The sequence below is a fragment of the Perissodus microlepis genome, chromosome 1 (assembly GCF_051167445.1).
Source record: "Perissodus microlepis isolate ML-2025 ecotype Zambia chromosome 1, ASM5116744v1, whole genome shotgun sequence".
Classification (NCBI taxonomy): domain Eukaryota; kingdom Metazoa; phylum Chordata; class Actinopteri; order Cichliformes; family Cichlidae; genus Perissodus; species Perissodus microlepis.
Window position 1 is genome coordinate 31,179,140 of NC_140461.1, and position 25,272 is coordinate 31,204,411.

General features: G+C 40.4%; 3 protein-coding genes across 4 annotated transcripts in view; 2 read left to right on the top strand and 1 right to left on the bottom strand.

Annotated features, from left to right (window-relative positions):
• The window catches only part of kcnq1.1 (potassium voltage-gated channel, KQT-like subfamily, member 1.1), a 44,222-nt gene extending 43,188 nt beyond the window's left edge, over positions 1–1,034 (top strand). Inside the window, exon 17 of the mRNA XM_084949509.1 lies at positions 148–1,034. Coding sequence (XP_084805635.1) covers positions 148–402 — 255 coding nt within the window. The 3' untranslated portion in view covers positions 403–1,034. The remainder of the gene's footprint in view (positions 1–147) is intronic.
• A 3,514-nt stretch (positions 1,035–4,548) lies between these two features.
• cdkn1ca (cyclin dependent kinase inhibitor 1Ca) lies at positions 4,549–5,327 on the bottom strand. Its single transcript, XM_084924707.1, has 2 exons — positions 4,860–5,327; positions 4,549–4,766 (listed from the first exon to the last, which is right to left on the bottom strand). The coding sequence occupies exons 1-2, from the start codon at positions 5,272–5,274 to the stop codon at positions 4,666–4,668; spliced, it is 516 nt and encodes a 171-aa protein (XP_084780833.1). The 5' UTR covers positions 5,275–5,327; the 3' UTR covers positions 4,549–4,665.
• Positions 5,328–8,196: 2,869 nt separating this feature from the next.
• On the top strand, positions 8,197–25,240 carry trpm5 (transient receptor potential cation channel, subfamily M, member 5). 2 transcript variants are annotated; one of them, XM_084949688.1, is made up of 26 exons: positions 8,197–8,305; positions 9,993–10,060; positions 11,333–11,489; positions 11,590–11,770; positions 12,113–12,279; positions 12,409–12,586; positions 13,422–13,486; positions 13,913–14,098; positions 14,418–14,517; positions 14,747–14,865; positions 16,340–16,687; positions 17,487–17,630; positions 19,352–19,475; positions 19,693–19,838; positions 20,486–20,598; positions 20,703–20,807; positions 21,101–21,359; positions 22,816–22,934; positions 23,099–23,231; positions 23,350–23,524; positions 23,703–23,871; positions 24,025–24,203; positions 24,417–24,549; positions 24,686–24,758; positions 24,884–24,974; positions 25,083–25,240. In XM_084949688.1, exons 1-26 carry the CDS (start codon positions 8,279–8,281, stop codon positions 25,226–25,228), a joined length of 3,705 nt encoding a protein of 1,234 aa, XP_084805814.1. In that variant the 5' UTR covers positions 8,197–8,278; the 3' UTR covers positions 25,229–25,240. The 2 variants fall into 2 exon arrangements, with proteins under 2 accessions (XP_084805814.1, XP_084805754.1); XM_084949628.1 differs by having other exon boundaries at positions 24,884–25,240.
• Positions 25,241–25,272: the final 32 nt, after the last annotated feature.

A 25,272-nucleotide genomic window follows, 5' to 3' on the forward strand; every position in this document is an offset into this window, starting at 1 on the left:
CACATGGGTTAATTAAAACTTTATGAACAACGTAACTGTAGCTCCTTCGTTTAACAAGTAAACAAACCTAATTTAATTTTAATTACTAAGAGGCACTGTTGGTGTCATAGCTGTCACTTAAATGAATATTTGATTGAACTCTTACAGATAACACACATGGACCAGACTTTGAATCGCATTGTGGAGTCCCTCGCATATCTGCTGGAACAGAAGGATGCTGGTGGCGACGGTGGGGGCGGGTCAAGGCTCGGACCGACCTGTAACGTCCTCCCCAGCCAGGACAGCCTGCCAAGCTATGACCAGCTATCTTCACCCTCTTTGTATGCCTCCTCCAACACCGCCAGCACAGTGGTCTGCCCCAACCCGCCCCCGAGCACCACTGGCAGTCAGGATGAGAGCTGATGAAACCAATAAGCAAACACCAAGTTTTTCTTCTTTTAGTATAATATAAGATATTTATGATGAATGTCCCAGCAGACCATGGGGAATATGGACATCTGTGAGAGAAAAACAATAATTCAACACTGCAATATCTCTTAACAGTTACATTGCTATTAGATCTTTGTAATTGCCAGGTTTGAGTATTGTACTTAACATTTATTTAGGTTAATGCCAAAAACCCTGCAACTTCAACTTCCATTCTTCCTGTTTAGCATATGCATATGTTGAAATTATAATAATTTGTAGTAACTTTATTACTCTTAGGGGCCTTACATTTCTATATATCACTTGAAAATCCCAAATGAAATGCTGTTTTCACTGTTTTCCACTGTTTCACTTCTTTGTTAATGTGAAGATTTCCTTTCTCTTTTGACAATAAAATAATGCAGTAATCATAATCATGCCTGTGTGATGTGAAGCAAAAAACTTTCAATGGTTAATGTTTTTATGAACCAATCCTGTTACAGTCTGAGTTACTTTTTTTCTCAAGTATTATTGTGCAATAGCATATGATTTATTTCAGTAAATCGTTTGATTAGGTAGAGGATCAACAGGGGGTTCTCGCCCCCTTGGGGGACACCCCCCTAGGACTTAAATATGGGGCTTTCCACCCTTTGACCTTATAACTGAAGAAGCTTCTCGAATGAGAGGTCAAACATCTTCAAGCAACTTGAAGAAGTCCAGACGCTTTTCTTTCCAAGCTCTTTAGACTATGTCAGTAGTCTCTCTTCCCCCCAGTGGATGGTAATGCTACTTCAGGTGGGCTGTTGTTGAAAGTGAATTTGTATGCTATGATATGATATGATTACTTTTCTGGCTAATTTCTGATCCTGAATTTGCCTTATATATCCATAATAATGGGGAAAAAAGTATGTAGAAAGAAAGGGGCTATGACATGTCATAAGCAATGAGTTAAATTGCAACTAAGGAAAAACACGACCTTTGGCTTATATTATGACCAAAGCTCTAATGAGAGGTTTGGGTGAGCCACAGAAAACATCTAGGTTTCTGAATTGATCATGGGAGTCTTAAATTTAGGAAGTGCTGATTTACATTGTAGCTGACCTTTTTACAGACTTTTTAATCTGCATTTGTTTTTTAATCAGTAAAAGCTTAAGGTGCATATATTGCTTTAGAATCAATTATTATATTATTTTAATTACTATATTGATTACTGAAATTTCAAAGTAAGGTCAAATTATTGAGAAAGAAAAATGCAAATAAACTTCCCAAATCTGGAATAAATAAAATATCTTAAAGTCATACCAAGCCTTCTTTGAAATAACACATTAAACTGCATTCATCTTTGAGATTGTTCTTATACATTAATAGGTTTTACTTGAATAAATGCCATTATTTACTATACAGTTTCAGTTACTATTTGTTGTTTAGCACAACTTTTCCGTAGCAATAAAAGATTGAACTAATTATTACTGAGTGTCTATGTATTGAGTCTGCTGGCCTCGAGGAATCTCTCACTAAAACCAGTGAGATAAATATTTGAGTTACAGAAAGACATTTTTCTTTTGTAATAGGTATTTTGAAGGAAAAGCAAACAAAAAAAGTCAGTATTTCACACTAAAAATGAAAGCAAATAATCCAACTAAGAGTCCTTGTCTTGAATGTCTGGAGCACCGTTCAAGTCACTGCTTCCACAAGTATTTTGCATCACTCGTGTTTTAACACAATGAGGTGGAGCTGTGTGTCGTGTCCTCGCCAGCTTATTGAAACAGTCAAAAGCATGGCTAATACCATGCTCTTTAGACAGCTGACCTTTGAGCGGCAGATGGTGACCTTTTCCCTGCTGACCATCCGTGGGGTGTCCAGGCATTCCTTCATACAAGTACCCATGTGGAGAAAGGGCCCAAATGACCATCTGCCTCTGGTGTGGACAACAATGGGCTGCACCCTCCTAAAGTGTGCTGAGGGTGCTTGGCCTTTGTGGTGATCAGGAAGAGGGTGAGGGGAGAGTTTCATTACAGGGAGGGCGTGGATTGTTTGGGATATTGAAGTAATCTGCGTTATAAACAATCAAACAATACAGAAAGTCATTATGTCCTAAAGCTACAATGAACTGATTTTTTTATGTTTCTTTAGCATCTGCTTTGGTGAGGCAATTTGTAAGGCACATTTCATACAGAAAGAAAAAAGAAATAAAACACTAACATGCTAATTTAGCCAGCAGTTTGCTTCGCATCAAAGGGTACAATTTCCTCAGATTGTATTTGTTGAGTGATCAAACACAAGTGGAAGTCCTAATGCGTGTCTTTCCTGCAATTTCTTCTACTTTGGACAATTTAATGAAATCCCAATCAGAAGAAGCCACCGTTTCCAAAACAAAGCAGTACTCTTTGCAGGATGCTTTTTGTTTTTTGTTTATTTCTTTTTTAATCAACCTATGGGTCATTATGAAGGAACATTTCTAATTCTCTCAGCAAAATCACTCTAGAATTGCATGAAACAATCATTGCAGGCTTGTTAGTGACAGTTAAATTCACGGATAGTGTACTGATGCTTGTAATGCTTCTCTTTCAGGGAATGTAATTACTGCTGGAGTTGGAAACCTGGGAATCCTCTATCCTATGGGAACCTATGGACCCATGGGACAGTTTGATATTGGTTTTTGACAAGTTTATTTGAAAAATAAATCCACTGGAACAAAGTGAATGATCATTTGTCTCCAATTCAGAAATAACACTAGCAACGTCACCGAGCCTTTTAAAAGTGTTATTGTCTTTTTTTTTTCTTGCTTGTGTAGCAAATATGAACAGGAGGCCTTTGGGAAAGTGACATTTGAGCAATCGTAAGGTAAAGTAAGAATAAGCATAAGTGGTATTGCTTCAGGCACTTGTCAAGGATGATAGCAACTTTGACTATGAACAGGGACTAAGTGAAAATAGAAAAGCTGAGGGAAGACCTGGGGGTGCGGGGGTCGAGGAGTGCCAAAGGCTGATTTGCAGGTGAAATAGATGGCACGCTCTGCTTTGTTTCTATTATCCTGCTCTCAGGCCAGATGGCCTCTTGAAGTTCTTTAGAGCTGAAACCCCAACACTGCAGGAGTGCACATACTTATGCGGGATTTGGCTTTTCTAATGGGCTAATTTGGCAATTACAGTTTATATTAATGGATATAATTTAAAGCCTGACGGCACATTTCTTACAATTGTGATTATGAAATATCTCATAATAGAACCCAGAAAATGCAATTACTCTGAAACAATTTTCTTCTTTGAATTGCTAAACTTACAACCCGAATAGTTTTTTTTTCTTCTATGACTTCAGAGCGAGAGAGAAAGAGAGAGACTTATTAACCTACTCATCTGTGTCTGCTGCAAAGACAGCAAAAAAACACTAAAGATGTACTCTCTCATAAGACTGCAGTCATATTGAAAAACCAATAATTTAGAAATCTGTTCACCAAAGGGCACGGCTATAAATAGATGAACATTTTAGTGTAAGAAAAAGCAGTCTCGATGTCTTGCATATAAAGACAAGACTGACAACACGTTTGACAGCCGGAGGATAAAAAGATTAAGCTCTATTCAGTGTCAGCAAACTGTCACAGTGCAAAATGTGGTGCACATTGTTTTGGATATTACCAATCTGTAGTTTTAACATTGTGTATTATTGATGTGCTGCAGTTCTCAATGTATGTCTTAGACAAGTATAGATCTGTAAAGTATTGACTGGCAATCATGCATGAGCTTCTGAATGGCTATGTCTGATTTTATCAAAGAAGGAGTTTTTAGAGATAAAATTCACATTAAAAAGGTTTGATATAGGAGATGAAAATGAAACTATCACAAATTTGTTACTTTACACGAAAAGTTTCCTGGTGTTAAAAAAAAGTCAACAGGCATAAAATGTAATGATCAATAATCACAGTTTATTAAAACTGTAATATGTACAGAAATGTGCTACATATTCATTTTATATAACAATAATGACCTAACAAAATAGTGCTTTTTTTTTAGAACAAGTTACATTAGCAGCACGAGTGTATAACAGATTTTTTTAAATGCCAGTGAAGAACATTCATAACATCCATAAATAGAATAAATATTCTAATAAGAGATGTAATCTAAAAAAAAAACCAAAAAACTGCTAAAGAAAAAAAAAGAATAAATAAAATCCACCAACATACAACAAAATAAAATAAAATAAAATAATTTGTTGTGGGGATCAAGTCCATGAAAACATAAATAGTCATTTTCAGCTGCATGTTCATCTTAAAGTCTTGCGCAGAGCTGCTTCATTAGAACCGACGTGAAAATGATTCAGGATGCTCTTGGTTGTTGTTGTCCTCCTTCTCTTTGCGAAATAATCTGAAAATCGGAGAGAGAGATTGGTCAATATTTTGGCATTACATTTGTCGATAAGCCAACAAACAAAAGCTAACGGGACTCATTTTCCTGTACCTGTGATCCGTGCATTGTCTTTGAGACTGGCTGCCGGTTTGGAGAGCGCCCTCTTCCTCCTGTGGAGCGTCTCTTCAGTGGGACTCTTGCGCTTGTTGGTGATGTTGGAGCAGTTCTCCTGGTCGGTCCCTGCGCCGTCTTCGCCGTCGCTCGGCCTGTCCCCACCTGAACCGTGGACAGCGTCCTTCGGCCGTGCGGGATCCTGATGGAAAGCCGCAGTGCAGACTACAGGTACTTCCTCCCACTGAAACCGGCCGGGCAGCGGGGTTTCGCACTCGAAGTTAAAATTCCAGCGCCGGCTGTCCTGCTCAATGATCTCCTTAAGCTTCAGCTTCAAGTCCCGGCGCAGCTGGCTGTGGTCCACCGGGCCAAACAAGCTCCTACAAACAGACTCCCTGCGCCTGGTGGGCTCCATCCTTCAAATGGTTAAGTTTTTTGGTGGAGATGGTGGTGGTGCACTCTGCTCTGCTCGATACTTGACTGCAGGTTGATTTAAAGGCTGCAGGGCGCAAAACTTTTTTGTTTGTACACAATGACAAGAGACTTCTGATTGGCTGCAGCTGTTGGAGAGGGACAGCTGTGGTGTGGGGGTTGCTGGTGGTGGTGGTGATCCAATCATTGTGTGAGGAATTCAGCTGAAACACTGGATAAAAGCTCCTGATTGTTTTTGTTAGTCTGTACTGTCTAGTGGTCACCAAAGAATTTCTTCTTACTCAGCATAATCCAGTTCAGTTTTATTTTATTTATTTTGAATCACAACAAAAGTTACCTCAACGCACTTTAAATTTTAAGGTAAAGACCTCACAATAAAACAGAGAAAAGCCCAACCATCAGATGACCCCCCCTATGAAAAAGCACTTGGTGACAGGAAAAACTCCCTTTTAACAGCAAGAAACCTGCAGCAGATCCAGGCTCAGGAAACCGATCATACTGTGAAAGAGAACAACAATAAATTTATTAAAATATGAGACCTCTTGCCTCAGTGAGATTTACCTACCTTTATACATGTGAAATAACATTTTTTAAAATTAATAATAACTAGTGATTAAATGCAAACTGGTGTATAAACACATAGAGACTGAAGAAAAACACTCAGTGAATCACGGGAAGTCTCCAGCAGCCTACACCTATTTTAGTGTAACTAAGAGATTGAGGATCACCTTAGCCAGTCTGATCTATAAGCTTTATAAAAAAAAAAAAATTAAAAATTAAAAGAAGAAAAGCTTAGAGCTTAATCTTAAAAGTAGAGAGGGTGTCTGTCTCCCAATTCCAAACTGGGAGCTGGCTCCAATGAGGGGGAGGGGCAAGCTGAAGTCTCTGCCTCAAGTTCTACTTTTAAATACCCTAGGATGCCCCAGCATCAATGCACACAAGCACATTTATAACCCATGCATGGCTGCAAACTGTCAAGAGGTACAAACCAACACTAAATTGTTTGCAATTATTTCTGTTTATAAAATGTTTTTGTTTGTCACACCAGATGGCAAAATGCAGTTCAGTCCCCACGAGCTGTGATTAAGTGGTCTGTGAAGCCAAGTTGGGAGACTAGTTTGAAGGAGATTTGAAATTTAAATCAGGTACGGTTTTGCTTTTTTGCAGGCACAAAAGTACTCTATTCTAAGACTGAATGTAAAAAAAAATGGCGGTAGCCACATGTTTGGTGACAAGGAGCACACAATAAAACAATAAAACACTCAGCCTCAAGCTGAGTGTTTTATTGTCGGTATCTTGAAGTCTTGAAAGCAGAACTGATGAGTTGGGGGTTGATCTGACAGTGAAACCTCATGTTGGTATTACTTGTTAGCAACAAGCTTGGCCTACCGTGAATTACACCCTGCCATCATTCGTCAAAAAAAAAGAGAACATTATCTTGTTATTTCTTTAGCTGACATTGGAAAAACATGAACTTTTCTCTCATGTAATTGTTTATCTAATAGTTAATTACTTTAGTGTAGTATGAATGGCTGTGTGGGGTAGGTAATGAGGGGCAGTCTTTATCAATTGGAAACGCTGGAAAACTTATACAAATACAGTTACATTTCTGAAAACTATGCACTCCTTCACATTTTCTGAAGCTGTCCAGGGGACTGGATTAGAGTCTTTGCTAAACTGGGGGCAGCATTCTGGGCCCCAGGCCTTGTATTTGACACCCCTGCCTGGTGCTCTGCTTTTCTCATGGACATTATCTATTCTGCTTTCCTTGGTGTTCAGCTACTAGTCTGTTCTTTACATCACTTTCACTTTCCCAGTACTGACATCACTGCCTGCCTTTTTTTTGGCCAATTAGCCTCCACTCTGTGTGCTTTAAATCTCAGTACTCTTCTGCCATTCTCCCTATCAGACTCTCATTCGTGCAACCACCCTCCTCCCCGTCTCCGCCTCATCCGAGTTGGTCAGAGCTACATCAATCTTCAGCTTCCATCTTCATCTTCACCACCAACAGTGTCTAGACTCGGAAGAGTCCTGTCCTAAATCCTATCACCACTGGGATTCTGTTCTTCCATGATGGATCATCGGAGTCTGATCACTAAATGTGTTAATTTATTTCTTTTTCTCAATAAATTATGTCCAATTCTTCCGAATGATCTCTCCTCATTGAACCTCTTTCAGAAGCCTGAGGAGGCACTTCTGTTTTGGCTTTACTTTTCAGACATGGAGCCCATGCTCATTTTTAATATACAACCTATACTTGAGTTAGTTGTATTGCATTAGTTGTATTTTGGTGAGAAATCTTCACAAATACACTTCAAGTGGACCAGTAAGAGAGTACCACACATGTAATTTCCTGTTCACTCAGGAACTCTGCTAGAGAAACTGTGGGTAATGGACCTTGCACAGCAAGATCAGAATAGTAGTGATAAAGAAGGAACGATTCGCACTCCTCATATGACTTTTCCCGATCAGTCTGGTGACCTTTGAGCCCCTCTTCTCTAAACTTGAGTCTGCCACTGACCGGTAGGCATTTTGAGTTACACCCCTGATAAACTGAAGCAAGTGAGCACAATACAGAGCACCAAAATGAAGGAAATACACTGAACCTTCGTGTCCATTCGTTTTATATACAACACACACCATTCACTGACCATGTCAAACATATGGAAAATTTCCATATGGAAATGTTAAGCCTATAATTCTTAAGCTGTCCAAGAACATTGCCCTGAAGTGTAGAGAAACTAGACACAAGGCTGTTCCATTTTGCAAGTAAAGGTGTGGTCCAGATGAGGGTGATGTGCAACGGCTGACCAACATGCAAAGTGATGGTGCACGCCAGTGTCTGGGATTGGCTGGAGGGAGGGCCCCACCTTTGCGCTACTTCCTAATAGCCCAGGAGGTTCACCTGAGGCTTGTGGAAGGACACCCGCTGAGCTCTCACAGGTGTGGTTCTGCAGGGGAACGAGAGGGGAACATCTATTTCAGCCATGCAGGAGGGACAAGACACACCTCTGGTGAGTGTCTAAACTGCAGCTCATTTCTTTTCTCTTCTTCTTCTTCCTTTTGTTGTCTTTTTTTGTCTGAAAAGCATCATCTCACACACGTTAAGACATGTAATGATGACCACTGGATCACCATTGTGTGTCTGTGTGTGTGTCTCAAGCTACATTAAGATACACTAGTTAATAATAAAGTAGATAATTAAGGTTTTCAAGTCAAACAACAGATCAGAGAACAAAAAGTTAAAATAGCTCAAATTTGAATCTTCAGATTTTACATTTTAGGTTTTTTTTTAAAAAAAAAAACAGAATATATTTATTAGCCATTCACCAAATCACTAAACTTAGTGAAATGGCAAAGTGTGAGGAAAAAAGGTGCTCAAAATATTGCCTATGGAACATTATTGTTAGTTTAAATGACAACAAATGCATAAGCATTTAAAAGAGGCCCCACATATGAGCCCTAACAAAGTTCATTTAAATATTAGACTTCAAGCTAGAAGTGCATGTGTGTGTGTGTGCATGGAAGAGTGTGTGTGTCCTTGAGATACCCACTCCAGCACACATACACACAGCTGCTTGTCCTTTCCTCTACCTTTGCATGTAAATCGTCCTGTTTGCATGCCCAGTAGTCTTCTCCCTCCCAGACCCAGACCTGTAGTCAAATAAAAGCCTCCACAACAAGCTGCTCTCTCCCATTAAAACAGATGGCTGAACACAAATTGACTCTCCGCCTGTATATTAACCATTGCACCACAGTTGCGTTAAAACGCGTGTTCTTTACTCAGAGTAAATGGGGAGGCTACTGCTGTCGGTCACAGGAATTTGCATTACTATTATTTTTTTGTTTGTTTTAATCGTCTTTCACAAAGCTGCTCAAGCGCCCATGCAAATAAGGCTGGCTGATAAAAGTGTCTGTTTACTGAGGCAAATGGGTAATCTTATCAATATTAAATGAGCCTTCTTTCTGAGCTCAGTGTATTTTGGTTCCTATGAAAAGACTCATCCCGAGATAAACTGAACTGTAAAACAATAGCTCCGTATAAAGAAGGTCACGATGTCAAAAGCAGATCCCCTCCCCATTTTTCTCAAGGTTCTTTCCAGGTTAGGTTGTTCCAGGCACCTTAGAGAATTTGCCACATTTTTTTCTGCTGATTTATGCTGTCTTAGTTGCATATTCCTCTTCATATAATCCCAGACTGACTCCATGATGCTAAGATCAGGGCTCTGTGTCTGCCATGCCATCTGTCGCAAGACTCCTTGTTCTTCTAGCTCAAAACAGTCTGTTATGAGGCTTTAAGTATGTTTGGTGCTGTTGTAATGCTGCACAATAAATGCTGGTCTGATCTGATGCATTGACTGATGTACACAGTCCTAAATATCTAAAGCGCCTAAAATTTTGCACAGGGCTAGCAAATGTCCTCATTTCACAACTTATAAGGGAGGCTTACGTTTAGAGGTTCAGATGCATGCCTGTTTCCCTGCTTCGTGCATACCAGCAAAAAAGAGGGTTTTGTGCATTTGTAGTTCAAACATGGGGCACGAAGCACTTTGCATATGAAGCGAGAATGAAAATTCTGCCAGCTTTGCATTGACCACATGTACTTCTAAGAAGCTTTCCGTCTGTAGAGCCAGCGGTGAGTGAGTCATAATGGATTTATCGTTAAAGCGACCTAATATCTGGGTATTCATTTGTTTACAGGGGACGCTGCAACCACAGACGCGATGCCTGCAATGTGGGGACACGCTGGAGTGGTCAGAGGAACATGGGTGTGTTTGTGTGTGCAGCACTCTGAAACGAGAAACTTTTTTTTCTTCTACAGTAGAATTATCGGCTCTGACAGAAGCTTTTATCTCAAACGAGTGTTCAGAAGCATTCATGATGAGGACGTCATCATCAGAGCAGCTGAAAAGGCCAACGCTTAGGAGGCCTCACGGGCAAGAGTGCCACAGGATGAAACCATTTGCACTGGACTAACAAACATTAACTAAATCCAAGTACAGTTTTCTATTTAAATTATTCATGAGAGCCGGTCCATTCTTGGCTGTGGAGAAATGAATGCTTTCTCCGATATTAAATAAGAAGAAAAGCACAGAGCTACATTTTTCATTTAGCTAATACTGGACGAAGCAGATAAACCATAAAGCATTTAAATCATCTAAATTAGTTCATTTAATGAAATAACCTCCCTATTTTTTATTCCATCTATGCATCTTGATCAAATTAAAAAAAAAAATGGTACTGCAGGAAGCTTCAACCCTGTCTGGAAATATTAGGCTTTTACTCAAGTGAAAATGAAAGTGAGAGTTAATGGAATAGCATTAATTACTGATTTCAGTCCACTTATGTTCAAAAAAAAAGGAAAAATGATAGGGGAAAGAAAACAAAAAGAGTGTATGTTAGGGATATTTAAAATATCGATAATAATCAATTCAATGTACAAAAAATTAGAAATGAGTGTGGTACATATGGAGAATTTCCATAATATAATATTATGTCTGATCAGAATCGGAATCATCGTTATTTGGCATACAAACATGGAATGCATACAAAAAGAAAGGAAGAAATAGGCAATATATAAATATGCAAATATACACAAGAAAAACACAAGTTGCAGAAAGTCTTTAGAAACTATACAAAATGCAGCAAACTACAAATGGGCAGCAATGATAGATATAAATAGGCTGAACACAGTGCAACCTGGATGAATCTTAGATATGAATTTTAATAGTGCTTTAATGTCGACGTTAAGGTGTTTTTGTTGAACTTTGACGAGCTTTTTTTTATATAAAGAAATACATAAACACACACGGTAATAAGAAGCAAACCAAATCAGCAAAGAGAACAGTGTAACAGCCTTGGCGGGTGAAATTAACTGTCCTTTTGTAATTGCAACAGCGCAGAAAAGTGTTGCTGCATGTTTATGAGGAGCTTTGTGGGCAGGATAGTCTAGATAAAAATTGAATCTGATTCTTTTTCATACCTTTTCTGTGCTGCAGAAGACTGATGCATATAACAATTTCACACTTTTTTGCTGTCAGTGTCCTGCTGGGCTGTTCCTGCTGCTCTACAGTAGATGAGACTCTGGAGAATGTAGCCAGGGGACTCGGCAGCAGAATGAAGAAAGAGAAGAGCCACTGGGCAGCTGGCAGAGTTGGTGACATTGACTTTCTCGGTCCGACTAAAACGAGAGGAAAGGTGAGACTGGATGTCATAACGAGTAAGGAAAGTAACATAACAAGAGTGTGCAGTTCAAGCGGTATTCTGACACATCACTTTTCCCCTTGCCTTCAATCAGTTTGTGAGGGTGCGCAGCAACACCGACCCAGTGCTGATCTACCAGATGCTGACAGAAGAGTGGGGTCTTGCTCCTCCACACCTGGTGGTTGCAGTAGTGGGAGGAGATGAGGTGGCTCAGATGAGGCCCTGGCTTAGGGACACACTGAGAAAGGGACTTGTGAAGGCTGCACAAAGCACAGGTTATAATCAAGGGTACAAACTGGCCCTGGCTTTTGAAATCAAAGAAATGGAATCTTTTTAGGCTGCTATACTGGCAAGAGAGTGCCTTTTATTTGATATATAAAGTGTTGTTTTTTTCTGTGATATTATGTGTTTTTCATTAATAAATTATATGATTAATTTCAGAATAACTAGCTTTATGATTATATTGGCAGCTACATCAGTTTAATATGCAATCTTGGATCCAACTTTCCAGTTTGATACTCATCAGAATTACAACTTTGCAGAGAGATCATGTAAAATTAGACATCAAACATTCAAAACCTCTTATGTACATATACAACTGCATTGCTGTTCTCTAGGGGCATGGATTTTGACTAATGGCCTTCGCTTTGGCATCACCAAGCACTTAGGCCAGGCGGTACGAGATCACTCCTTGGCCAGCACCTCTTCTAAAGTTCGTGTTGTGGCCATTGGCATTGCTCCCTGGAACATGATCCACAACCGAGAGGCACTACTCACAGCCAAGGTTCCTGTTCACACAAAGGCAGCACAAGGCCAATATTAGTATCCTCCGTGAACTAATATTTACATCTCTCGTGTTAATGTGTTGTCACTGTCCTCTTTCCTGCTGAGTATCCCTTCATATTTTCTTAAGGTTGATGAACCCGCAGTATACAAGCCTCAAGACTTGCCCCATGGATCAGTGTATTCCCTGGATAGTCACCACTCTCACTTTGTTCTGGTTGAGGAAGATCCCAACAGACCCGGAGCCACCAGTGAAATGAGGGTGAAGCTGCTCAAGCATATCTCTCTTCAGCGCACAGGTTACGGAGGTAAAAATCTTTTAGGTCATTGCTGGGAACCAATCTTCGACTTAAGCAGTATGCCGTATGTTAACGTTGCTTCATTAAAAGCTTATATCATTCCTTTACATGTACCTATGTAAAACTGAGTAAAAATGACACTGGAATGTACTTACGAGAATTCATTGTGACAAATGGTAGCTTTTATGGATTTCAATTATGGATGAATTTTGGCATTGTTTCATTGTGGTGTTGCACATAGTACATGTGGCTGCTTCATATATAAATAGCTTCTTTTAAAAAAAAAAAAAGCATATTCATATTTTATCATGTTTATGAATTCTTGAATTACTTCACAAGCACAATAGCAGTGAATCTAATGGAGTCTATTTTTACTATTTTAATTGTAAATTAAAATTTTCATTGTAATTGTAAATTGTAAAGCATTTTGTGACTTTTGTTCTTGAAAAGAACTATATAAATAAGCCTTACTTAATTGCTTACTTACTACTTTTACTGCATAGTCAAAAGTAGCCTGTTTCCATAAATAGTGGTTCAGTCAGTTTCCAAGGTCATTTTCAGGTCATTTTCCTTTTCGGGTTTCCAAAGCTGTTCACATTTAATATCAGAGCAAAAATAAAAACAACATTTGGTTCAACTCTCCACAACTTAGAGACAAAGGGAACACATCACAGAGATATTTTTACACATAGAGCATGCACAACCGATGTAGGTAACACTTCCTGTTAGTAACTTGCTTTAGCCTGCCCAGAGCTACTAATGTTACCCCTGTAAGCTTCTTTGCAACCCACCATCACCCCAGCTTCTCCTTTTTCTGCATTTCATTCTGTGAATATTCTTCTAGGTGCAGGAAGTTTTGAGATCCCTGTTCTGTGTCTCTTGGTCCACGGAGAACCCAGGATCCTAAAAGTAAGCTTTTTTTTCATTGTGCTACATTAGCTTCTCAAGAACTTTAAAGGCGAAAGCACGAAGAGACCCTCTGAAAGGCAGATTTGTTTTGTCATTCAAATGTGCACATTCTCAGTTTGAACGCTGGCTAAGGCTTGAAAATTAGGCTCTGAGTCAAATTTTGGTGGTGCCATCTCCTGAGGCAGCAGGCCAAAGCCAGACTGAGAAACAAATTCTTTCTGTTTTCACAAAACTAATCTCTTCAACCAAAAAGCCCATCAAAGTCACCAATGCATTTGCATAAATAGAGCCATTACTGAAGAGATTATAGACTACAGCTTACACTGAGAAATATAATTCTTGTTGATGTTTAGTTGGGAAGTTATCATCTTTAAAAAAAATCATATCAACTAAAAATTCATCAGAACACTGTGTCCCTTCTTGCAGAGAATGTATAAAGGCATTGGCAATTCGACACCATGGCTGATCCTGGCAGGCTCTGGAGGTGTGGCTGACATCCTTGTCACACTGATGAATAGGGGCTGCTGGGATACGGACAGTGTTCATGAGCTGCTGCTGGACACCTTTCCAAATGCCCACCACAGCACAGACATCAGTAACTGGGTCAAGCTGGTAAGAGCGATGTGCACAGCGTGGAGCAGGCACATATGCACATCACAAGACTTGAACATTGGCAGAAAAATAGGGCACACTGGGGAAGATTGTGAAGGAAGCTAATGTAGGATTTTCATCATTATCGTCAACATTTGTATGTGATGACCTAATTTAGAACACAGGGAGGGAAGCCAAGACAACAATTTCATAACATATTTTTTTCCGAGCTGATACACATAGTAAAGGTACTTTGTATACAACACATTAAATTCTCTTTAATAAATTGCGTCACTCAAATGATATTTCCATAATTGCTGACTGTCGCCCTGACAATCAGATTCAGAAGATACTTGATCACGAGCATCTCCTCACTGTCCATGACCCGGAACAAGAGAGCTCTGAGCTGGATACAGTCATTCTCAAAGCTCTAGTCAAAGGTAAAATATTTCTTGTGAGAGATATGTTTAAGAAACTTGCAATTTCCAAAGGCTGCACAATTACAGGTTTGCTGACATGACAGTTGCAATAAGAAAGAGCTTTGACATTTTGAGCGCTTGATAGATTGTAAATCTGTTGACATTTTGTGTGTGTGTGTGTGTGTGTGTGTGTGTGTGTGTGTGTGTGTGTGTGTGTGTGTGTGTGTGTGTGTGTGTGTGTGTTTATCAGCTTGCAAGAGCCAAAGTCAAGAAGCCCAAGACTTTCTGGATGAGCTGAAGCTGGCAGTGGCCTGGAACAGAGTGGACATTGCAAAGAGTGACATTTTTAATGGAGATGTGGAGTGGAAGGTGAGACAAAAGGATCTGATCAAGGTTTGACAAATTCTGGTAATTAACCTCCACATATGTGGACATCACATTTTGGGTTATTTAAACCAAAATACTCAATTTTGCTCTACATGGGCCTGATATCCACTTACGAGGACATTATACTGCTACTGTTCTATCAAAATTTTAAATGAATATCCTCATTTGTGGCTCTCACTTTTCTTAAAAACAAAAATAAGGTAAAAAAAAAATAAATCTGGTAATTCTTTGTTTTTACATTCATCGGGCCCCAATATGCCCAAATATCAAAGAGAAATTAAAAATGCATGTCGTGGAAGAGTTCGGGTCTTAGGAGGTTAAACCTGGCGTGCCTGCTAAAGCAACATTAAAAGGGAGTGGGAATTTTTCGAGTATAATCAGTGAGAGTCTGGGCTATTTAAGGTAACTAAAACAAAAGCTAGCCCAGTCATGAATATGCTAGTATTCTAATATGCTCACAATGATATCAATAATATATTTTATCAGATATAATATTTTTCATTATCACTATTATAGCCAAATGTGCTGGTTTCATAGTCTGTATATAAAAGATGGATGCAGCTAGCGTGACATTTCCCACTGATTTGTGGACTTCTATTTTGAAGGCTGAAGCCTGACATTTTGGCAGTTGCCATGTTTTGCTGACATGAGATGTCATGACTGAAAAGTGGAGACTGAGTGAGAAACCCATGATAACTGCACATAGACAGGCAGCAACAGTCCGAATTATACCCTGCTTTGTCATCTATTTTTGTCTAAATAAAAGCAAAATGTACAAACTGAGCACCATTCTCTGCTAGATATGATTTAAAAGTAGTGAATGATACCATGAAATCATCATTATAGTGTTCACTGAGATCATAAATAAAGTGGAAAGTAGGGTTGTTTTTTTATACATTTTTATACAATCTGACCTCTTTTTGCAACCAGCCCACGCCCTCTACTGGCCGTTAGGAAGAAGGCAGGATTTGAAAGAATTTAAGAACCAAAGAAAAAAGTTTTGACACACTTCTATGCTGGAATTCAAACCTAGAGGCTATGTCCACCTTTTTTGTAGAGGCTGTTATCATTTTGATATATTAGCCTGCTAACATTGCCTAATTAATAGATGTTAGCAATTAACACCAACCTCAAAGCACCAGCTGTGCCAGTAGGATTCACCTTCAGAGGATCATGGATGTGTGTGCAAAATTACACAGCAGACCACCTAATAGCTACCCTCTTAGACCTCTACAGAGCATGTTTTTAAAGCTGTTTAGCATGTGCAATTTGCAATATTCACATTTGCATTAAATCTGCAAGAAAGGGATTTATTGAATAGTATTATAGTAATAACAATAAGAGTACCAATCAAGACTGGTAAGGTTCTTCATAATAACAGAAAAGAATATTTTTACAGCTGTGAAGAAGAGAGGTCATGAGTGAGTCACTGTAATAAGTCTACTGATCTTTGCAGGCTTGCGATCTTGAAGAGGTGATGATGGATGCACTGATCAATGACAAGCCAGACTTTGTGCGCCTTTTCGTGGACAATGGCGTGAACCTGGGAGAGTTCCTTACCTATGGCCGTCTTCAGGAGCTTTACTGGTCTGTCTCAGAGAAAAGCCTCCTTCACAACCTGCTCCTCAAAAAGTACGAGGAGAAGCAGCTTCTGCTCGGAGCTGCCAGGACACATGGTCCACCCGGGCACCATCCTTCCGAGCAAGGAGACCGAAAACCCCGCTTCACCCTCTATGAGGTCGCCAAAGTGCTGAAAGACTTTCTCCACGACTCTTGTAAAGGCTTTTACCAGAAGACTCCCACGGTAGGTGATGTACTCTTCTTTGAAAGTTCCAAACAAACAATATGTTGTCTGTGTTAGGTTTCTCATGCCTTTTGGTCTGCCAACTTAAAATGAAGCAGTGTCTCTGTGAAACCACATAAAGGTTTGCATTCATCTATGAGATGTGAGCAGCGAGCGAGAGAATTTACCTCTAACCTTCTCAGACAGCTATATTCGGAACATTTAAGCGCCTGGAAGATGCAATGAACCAGAAAATATATAGACTTTGTGGTAAACTGACTTCCCGGAAGACAGTGAATCTTTAATGGCGACTTTAATAGCAACTCATCCTACCTACACTAATAGCAGAAAAAAACATCAAATCTACCCAATAAAGCCAAAGTGCTCTTTTCAGGGCAGCCATCCCTTTTGTTACTCCTATCACATCATCATTTTTTTTCTCTAACTGCAGCAAAAAAGAGATGGATCATCGTGGAAAATCACACCTGCTGTTGCACTCTAAAAATCCCTATATTTTCTCTAATTATGCTGTCAGGTTTTGTGCTACTCACTGTTGTAAGGCTGGTGGTCTCAAAGAAAAACACAGCCACTGTCAAATGTTTTCTTGGCTGAAGGTCTGCTTGGCTAAATTCATTACATATTCCAGTTGACAACCAAGCAGCTATGACTTCTTTACAGCGGAGCGAGGGAAATTGGTTTTGCGGTAAAAGGACTGTCGTAGATTGACTTATGTAAGCACTGCCTGTTCTGTAAACTGTGTGCGGCTGCCTCATCTACTATACATATTAAATACATTAAGCGTTCTCTCTGTGTGCTCCAGGAGAAGCCAGCAAAGGGTCGACTGTTCCACACCCAGAAGAATCTGGCTGAGTTAGAGGAGCGCTGCGAGCATCCTTGGCGAGATCTCTTCCTCTGGGCGGCCCTTCAGAACCGGCAGCAGATGGCTAACTACTTTTGGGCCATGGTCAGTCTTGTCAGCTTCTTTAGTCGGTTGAGCTACAGCTCGTACTATCTCAGCACTGTGCGGCTCAATAAATAACTAAATGTGCCTGGCTTTGGAAAATTCTACTCAAAGCAAAGTGAAGTGAGCAGAATTATGCTGTGATAGTTTGCGTTCTGCTTTGGGTGTGATGAGCGATGCGGGCCAGCCCAGTGCAGGTGTAGGTCAGTCCTGCCATATGAAAATGTCACTCGGATAAAAAAAAATAATAATAATAAAAAAAAGAGCCCGGCAAACGGCGTATTTATCAAGAACTGAGGTGAACTAAAAAGCTATCTTATCTCCAAGAACATTATTCAAATGAAGGTCAGGCTGCTTGCTGAGGCAGCCAACCAGTGGTGAGCCAGCGCATGCGTGTCTAACGTCCTGATGAAGGTAATGAGACATATAGGCCGACAAGGGATTGATGTCCCACGAATAGTTTAAATGACACTCATCAATGATAATTGCTCTTTGTTTTCAACATCTTTTCAAAGCACCTTTCATTTCTTTATTGCCATTCCCTGAACTGAGGCAACCAATTATTGTAATCTCACACGCGGTCATCATTATGTGCTCTTTTCCAACGTCTTATATTTCAAACATTATCTGAAATTATGGTAATTGCGTTCAGTGTGTGCCCATCCCCCACCTCTAGCGCCTCAGCACTGGACTCTGGCATTCGTAATTTGATTGTTTGAAGTATTTCCCACGTTGAAGGCGACAATTATTCTTGCAGGCTAGCAAAATCTCACATATTTATTATGTGCATATACAGTATGTCGACCCAGAAGCGCGAAGAAAATGCAGTATAATCAACACAAATCATTGATCCTTTAAACAAAAATGGGAAGAGCCCTCTGCTGCAATATGCTGCTCTTCCTCACAGTCCAGTGCATGAGTATTAGCATTACTGGTGACTTTAAACTGACCATAGATCTGCTTGTAAGCATGAATATCTCTTGAACATCTCATAAATATGTATTTTCATTAACCCTGGACTGATGTTCCATCCAGCATCTACCCAGCCTTCCACCCATTGTCAGCCTATTATACTCCAAGCTATCAGAGTTGGATAAGTGGTTAAGAAAAGAGTGAGTCTGGCTGCTATCTATATGTAATACTTGCTTTCCTTGACTTCCCAAGACCTGTAAGAAGTTAGAAAATGTCCATTTTATATGTACAACAGGCAGGTTTATAATGTCAGCTATATATATATGATGTAAAGAATCTTTCAGTTCATGAAACATTCAGGGGAACTATCTAACCACACTGTGAAAACAGTCATTCTTTATTTATACTTTACACAATCCATGCAGTTCATATACAACCTAAAGCAAGCAGCTTCCTTCTGGGTTATTCAATAGATCAAACTACAGAGACTGAAAATAAAACAACCATTCAAATATGCCTTACATTCAAGGTCAGATGGTTAAAGCCCTTCAAGAGCCTGCTATCATACCCAAACTGGCTGACTAGTTATTTTAGCCAATAACAACGGTGTCGCACGACATGTAAGGAAGTGCCTTTGAATACAGGCTTTAGAAATCACAGGTGGGAAATTTTGTGAATAAACCTACAAGTTGTATCTGTAGTAGCCCCATGCACACAATAGAAGCATTTAGATGCAAAAGATGCAGCTCTCAAAAATTCAAATCCCCCTTTCAGACCCATTTCTTGGATACAGCTCTCTTGTAATCTTTCAGGGCCCCGAGGCGGTTGCGGCAGCCCTGGCGGGTTGTAAGATTCTGAAAGAGATGGCACGACTGGAATCTGAGGCTGAGTCCGCACGTAGCATGAAGGAGGCCAAGTATGAGCAATTTGCCCTTGGTGAGTACGTAAACTGTTTAATGACAGGAGCTGATAATGCAATGGTCAAACATAGCAAGAGGTAAAACCTCTAACATCAAGCCAGCAGTGTTTTGCTTTGCTTTTTTTTTGTTATCCACAAGCACAAACAGATTCCACTTGAGGGACTAAAATATAAATCTGAATGTAATCTAACTGAGCAATTGACACTGTGTAACTACTGTTCTTATTGTGGCAGATGTCTTTGGAGAGTGTTACTCCAACAGTGAAGACAGGGCTTATGCTTTGTTAGTGAGGAGAACACACTGCTGGAGCAAATCTACAGTCCTTAACTTGGCAACTGAGGCAGATGCCAAATCCTTCTTTGCCCACGACGGAGTTCAGGTGACAAGAAGACACATGCGGTGCTCCATTTTAAAATTTATAAGTTTCATCCTACAGATTAAGTATTGGGAAGCTGACAGATAAGTCTGGTTCTTTGCCGCCATCTCTGCTGATATACTGGGTTTCCATGGCAGTTGTTAAACATTTCCCTCTGCACTGTATGCCATTAGATACTTAGAAGCCACTCTATGCACAGTTTTGTCTAAATATGCCTCCAACAGACGCCCTTGTCATTAGAAAGTCATCAGTGAGAGTTAATTGGTATTCAGTGTCAGTAGGGAAGGTTAGCACATGGGAATGATATATTTTATTCATAGCACACAGTCGGAATTACCTTTTTAATGGGATGCCGTTAATTATGATCCAGTACATGTGTAATGTTTCAAGAGAGAGTGGGTTTCCCTGGTCTCAGGCAAAGTAGTTGCTGGTTAATGAAATGGTTTGACTGGGGGAGAAGCATTTTGATTTCGATTTTTTTTTCTGTCTGTCTATCTGAGATAACGCCACATATGTTTCTTCTGTGAATATGGGCTCCAAGCTGCAAAGCAGAAATTTTGTAAGGCCTCTGGTGCCCCCTTGTGATAACCTGAATTTACACACTCTGCTAGTTTGCCAATGTTGTATGAGAAACTGATTCTGTTCTGCAGGCTCTGCTCACAAAGATTTGGTGGGGGTCTATGACAACAGACACAGCCATCTCCAAACTTGTGGTGTCTTTCTTCTGTGCGCCGCTCATATGGACCAACCTCATAAAGTTCAGGTGATCAGTCTGTTGATGAACTCCACCTTTTGTCTTTGCCATGCTGATGAGCTCTGTGTCACGCGGTTGTGTGCATTATCTGGGTTTTGGGGTTTTCTTTTCAGTGATGAAGAACTTGACAATCGTAATGCTGGCAAGCAGTTTGTGGAGCTGGACAGTCTGGACACAGAAAAGGCTTTACTTCTAAGCGATGATGATGATGACCCTCTGTGAGTTTGCTCTCTTGTTTAATCTAATCTAATTGTGGTTTAGTTTTTAGTTTAGTTTTAGTTATCTATAATAACCTTGGTGCTTAAAACCCTATAAACACAAATGAGCTGCAGTGTGAATAATAATGCGAATAAAACACTTCCTGATGCCCATCACACCATCTCAGACTTATAACATCAGTAAACATGTTTGAATTTTAGAATCCTGGCTGTTAATCTCCATTTACATGATTATATCTATAGTTAGATATAGATTTGTCTTTACATATTAATGTGGTGTCTTTTTTTTCCAGGGACTCTTCACCTGGAGGTCAAGCAGATCAGAGCTGCGCCTCTGTTTGGTGGCGTTTCTTACTGCGTCGCTGGCGTCGCTTTTGGAGCGCTCCTGTAACGGTGTTCCTCGGCAATGTCATCATGTATTTTGCTTTCCTCTGCCTCTTCACTTACGTGCTCCTGCTAGACTTCCGCCCGCCGCCGCCTCTTGGCCCTGGAGCGCCAGAGATAATGCTCTACTTCTGGGTCTTCACAATGGTGCTGGAGGAACTTCGACAGGTGATCATCTAATCATGCTGGCACCTATATAATGCCAAGAATCAGCATCTTTCTCTCTAGGCAGCGTGACACCTTTTTCGAAGCAGTGGCATTTCTATTAGACGTGTTCAGCTCTGACACATCTGAGTAGGAGGTGATGTGAATCGCTACAGTGAGCTCATTGTCTCAGGGGTTTTAAGCCTTTCGCCTCTTTTTTGACTCCCTCCTAGTGAGCCAGGTCAGACAAGCATGATCCCTTATTGCACCGATCCCACTGAGCTCTCTTCCCTTGGGCACAAAAAGGCCCAGATGACAAAGTCCTTCACCACTCTATTTTTCAATGTGTAATTCAGACAGAATTATGGTAGAGATTTCCAAAATAAGAACCACACTGCTGCAGGCAACTCTGGCATGCTACCATGCCCAGCAGGGCCCCTGTGCATTCAAAAGGATGGCTCTGAGGTGCATGCCTTTTCCTAAATGAAGATAATGCCACAGGGGCCTTGTTATCATACTTTTTTACAAAAAAAAAACTTCAACAGCCTAGTTCTACCAGCTTTTTAATAAACAAGTAGTCCTAGTCTGCTCCCTCTCATAGAGTTATGCTAGTAGTGCATTTTGCTCATTTTACCATCTTTTACTGCAGATTTATTAAAATGATTAATTGCTGAGTGTAAGCTAGGTTTACCTTAAGTGTTTAAATCTACAGCTTGTACCTGGGGACAGTTGAAAGTATTTGGATGTCATGTAGACATCTGTCGAATGGCATTCAAAGCTTTTGCACAGCAGACTGTGACTTTGTGAAAGCACACATGCTGCCCTCAGCTTATTGACAAACCAACTGCGCCATCAAGGGACCAAGCAGTGGTTCTTAAGGCACGTTCAGGTAACCTGTTCAAGTCACAGGAGAAAAGTCAACCTCACACTCTAAGTATAAAAGACATTTGACAGGACTCACCATTTGGTTGCACTGAAGTTCCCCTCTAAAGCAGCAGGGCTGTGGGGACTGCTGTGCAATACCACACATTTAGGCATCAAGCTGATGCCAGGTAAAAGACCACTATTAATGATAGAAATACCAATGCTTTTAAACTACAAAGGCAGCCTGTGTAGGGGACAGCACTCTATCATGATTTATGACATGAATCATCATCAATTTGAAAATTCTGAACACATTTTAATGAGCACTAAATCACTGTGATTAGTATTTTCCACAATAATTAGCTAACACAACAAAACACACCTTTCAGCTTTTCAGAGTGAAGTATCGATCTGAAACCAATACCAGCGTTGGTATCAGTACTATTGATTTTGGGATCGACCTCTAGCTGTGGGCCCTGGAGGTGTGTTTGAATGTCGTTCTAGTATTTGATCTGAAAGAAGTCAAGACAGGCTCAGATTTTCTGATGAACAGTTTTACAAAAATATTCACATGTAAAAAAAAGATATATCTCTTTATTAATCTTTATGACAACAGAGCTTCTTCACTGATGAAGAGATGAGCATCTTAAAGAAGTTTAAACTCTACGTGGAGGACAACTGGAACAAGTGTGACATGGTTGCCATCTCACTCTTTGTTGTTGGGGTCTCCTGCAGGTAAATCTAAATCTAATATGAGCACTTAGGCTTTAGTATGTGTCGTGGTGATGATTGTGGCTAAAGCATCAAAATAAGTAAGCAATTGGTTAAATGAATGAATGGCTGAATGCAAAAAAAAAGTGTTGCTACAGGGTGTGATTTATTTATTTATTTTCTCTCAGGATGGTGAATGACACCTACGAGGCGGGAAGGACAGTTCTGGCCATTGATTTCATGGTGTTTACTCTGCGTCTCATCCATATCTTTGCCATTCATAAGCAGCTGGGACCCAAAATCATCATTGTGGAAAGAATGGTGACCAAAACAAAATCATGACTTACGTAAAGTTGTGCTCTTGCTAATAGAAGAAGACGCCTAAAAAGAAGATTAAGACGGAGATCTTTTGCTCTCTCTCCCTCTTTTTTTTAAACAGATGAAGGATGTCTTCTTCTTCCTGTTTTTCTTGTGTGTCTGGCTCATTGCATACGGAGTTGCCACCCAGGCTCTCCTCCACCCCAACGACCAAAGGATTGACTGGGTGTTTCGCAGAGCGCTGTACCGTCCCTACCTGCACATTTTTGGCCAAATCCCTTTGGAGGAGATAGACAGTACGATACATCTTTAACTGTTTATCTGTTTGTGAAAAATGCAAAATACTTTGCCAAGATGTGTAATTAATGTTTTGCTTATGCTTGCCATTGGGGTTGTAATCTGTTTGCCCTAGATTTTTTTGTTCCCCCCCTTCTAATCTTATCGCATCTTGTTCTTACATTTAATGGAGCGCAGCTGCTCGCATGCCTGAAATGAACTGCACCGATGACTCAGACGAGATTATCGAGGGCCTGCGGCCACCATGTCCCAACATCTATGCCAACTGGCTGGTCATCCTGCTGCTGGTTATCTACCTCCTCGTCACCAATGTCCTGCTGATGAACCTCCTCATTGCCATGTTCAGGTCAGGGGATGAGAATCCAGGAAAACATGCATACATTTGCCCGTCTGATCACATGAGATGAGCCAGTGGCTTATTGAAATTATAAAATTAAAAAGAAAAACACACACACATACACACACAAACTGGTTTACTTGCTTCTTCCTCCATTTGCAGCTACACATTCCAGGTAGTGCAAGGCAACACAGACATCTTCTGGAAGTTCCAAAGATATAACCTGATCGTGGAATACCACAGCCGTCCAGCACTGGCCCCACCCTTCATCATCATCAGCCACCTCTCTCAGCTCTTCCTCAGCCTGATTAAGCAGCCTGAGTCCAAGCAGGAACGTCTTGGTATGAAGGCTCTATATACACATTTCCATTAGGGGCTATTAAGCTGTTAATTGAAACAGACATTGAAAGAGTCCTCTGCGGCTTAGGTGGCTAAACAAAAACCAAATCAAACACAGGCAAACACACGGCGGGCTTATCTTTGTCTCTCACCCACCACGTGGAACTTTTTTAGGTTAATTGGTTACTCACTTCCTTGCTTTTGTGTGTTGCCAGAGAGGGAGTTGCCGGCAGGGCTGGACCAGAGGCTGATAACATGGGAGACGGTGCAGAAAGAGAATTACCTGGCCAAAGTAGAGCGTCAGCACTGGGAAAGCAGCGAGGAGAGACTCAAGAGCACCTCCTCAAAGTAACGGTCACTTTATAATTCTTTTGCAAAAGTTTGCATGCTATTCTCAAAGCAATTAAGTTAGAAACTCTTGTAGTACATGCACAGCACCAACCTTAAGGTTAAAATGTTCTAAATGACTTTGTTTGGGATCAAGGGTTCAAAGCTTGCTGAAGACTGTCGGTGGATTTAAGGACCAAGAGAGACGACTGGCATCCATGGAAAGTCAGGTAAACGGTATACTGAGCTCAATAGCACCATCCAGGGATGCATTTTCCCAAATCAAGTTTAAAGTCTAGTGCAGAAGTAGTTTATAAGTTAAAAACAGTGACCTCTGACTTTTTTTTTTCTCCAGGTCAGATATTGCGGAGAGGTGCTGTCCTGGATGGCTGAGTGCTTTGCTCAGAGCACACTCAAATGTGGGAAGGACGCGCCGAGAGTTCCGAGTGAGTCAAAAATCAGCGAGAAGAATGACAGTAATTATGCAAAAAGATTCAAACACAGTGCTTTGTGCCTTTTCGATGTAGTCCAAGCAATAATATGTCATTCTCTAGCGTCTCTTGCAGGCGACAAGACAGATGGCGCTGCTGCAGATGCATCTCAAAGTCAAACAGCGAATGAAGCGAAGCAAGAAGAAAAAACAAAACCGGGTCATCCAGGATACGGGGCCAACAAAAAATTTCCTTACATTGATGAATAAAAGTGATAATGGCTGCATACAGACAGCTGAAGAATATTGAGAGA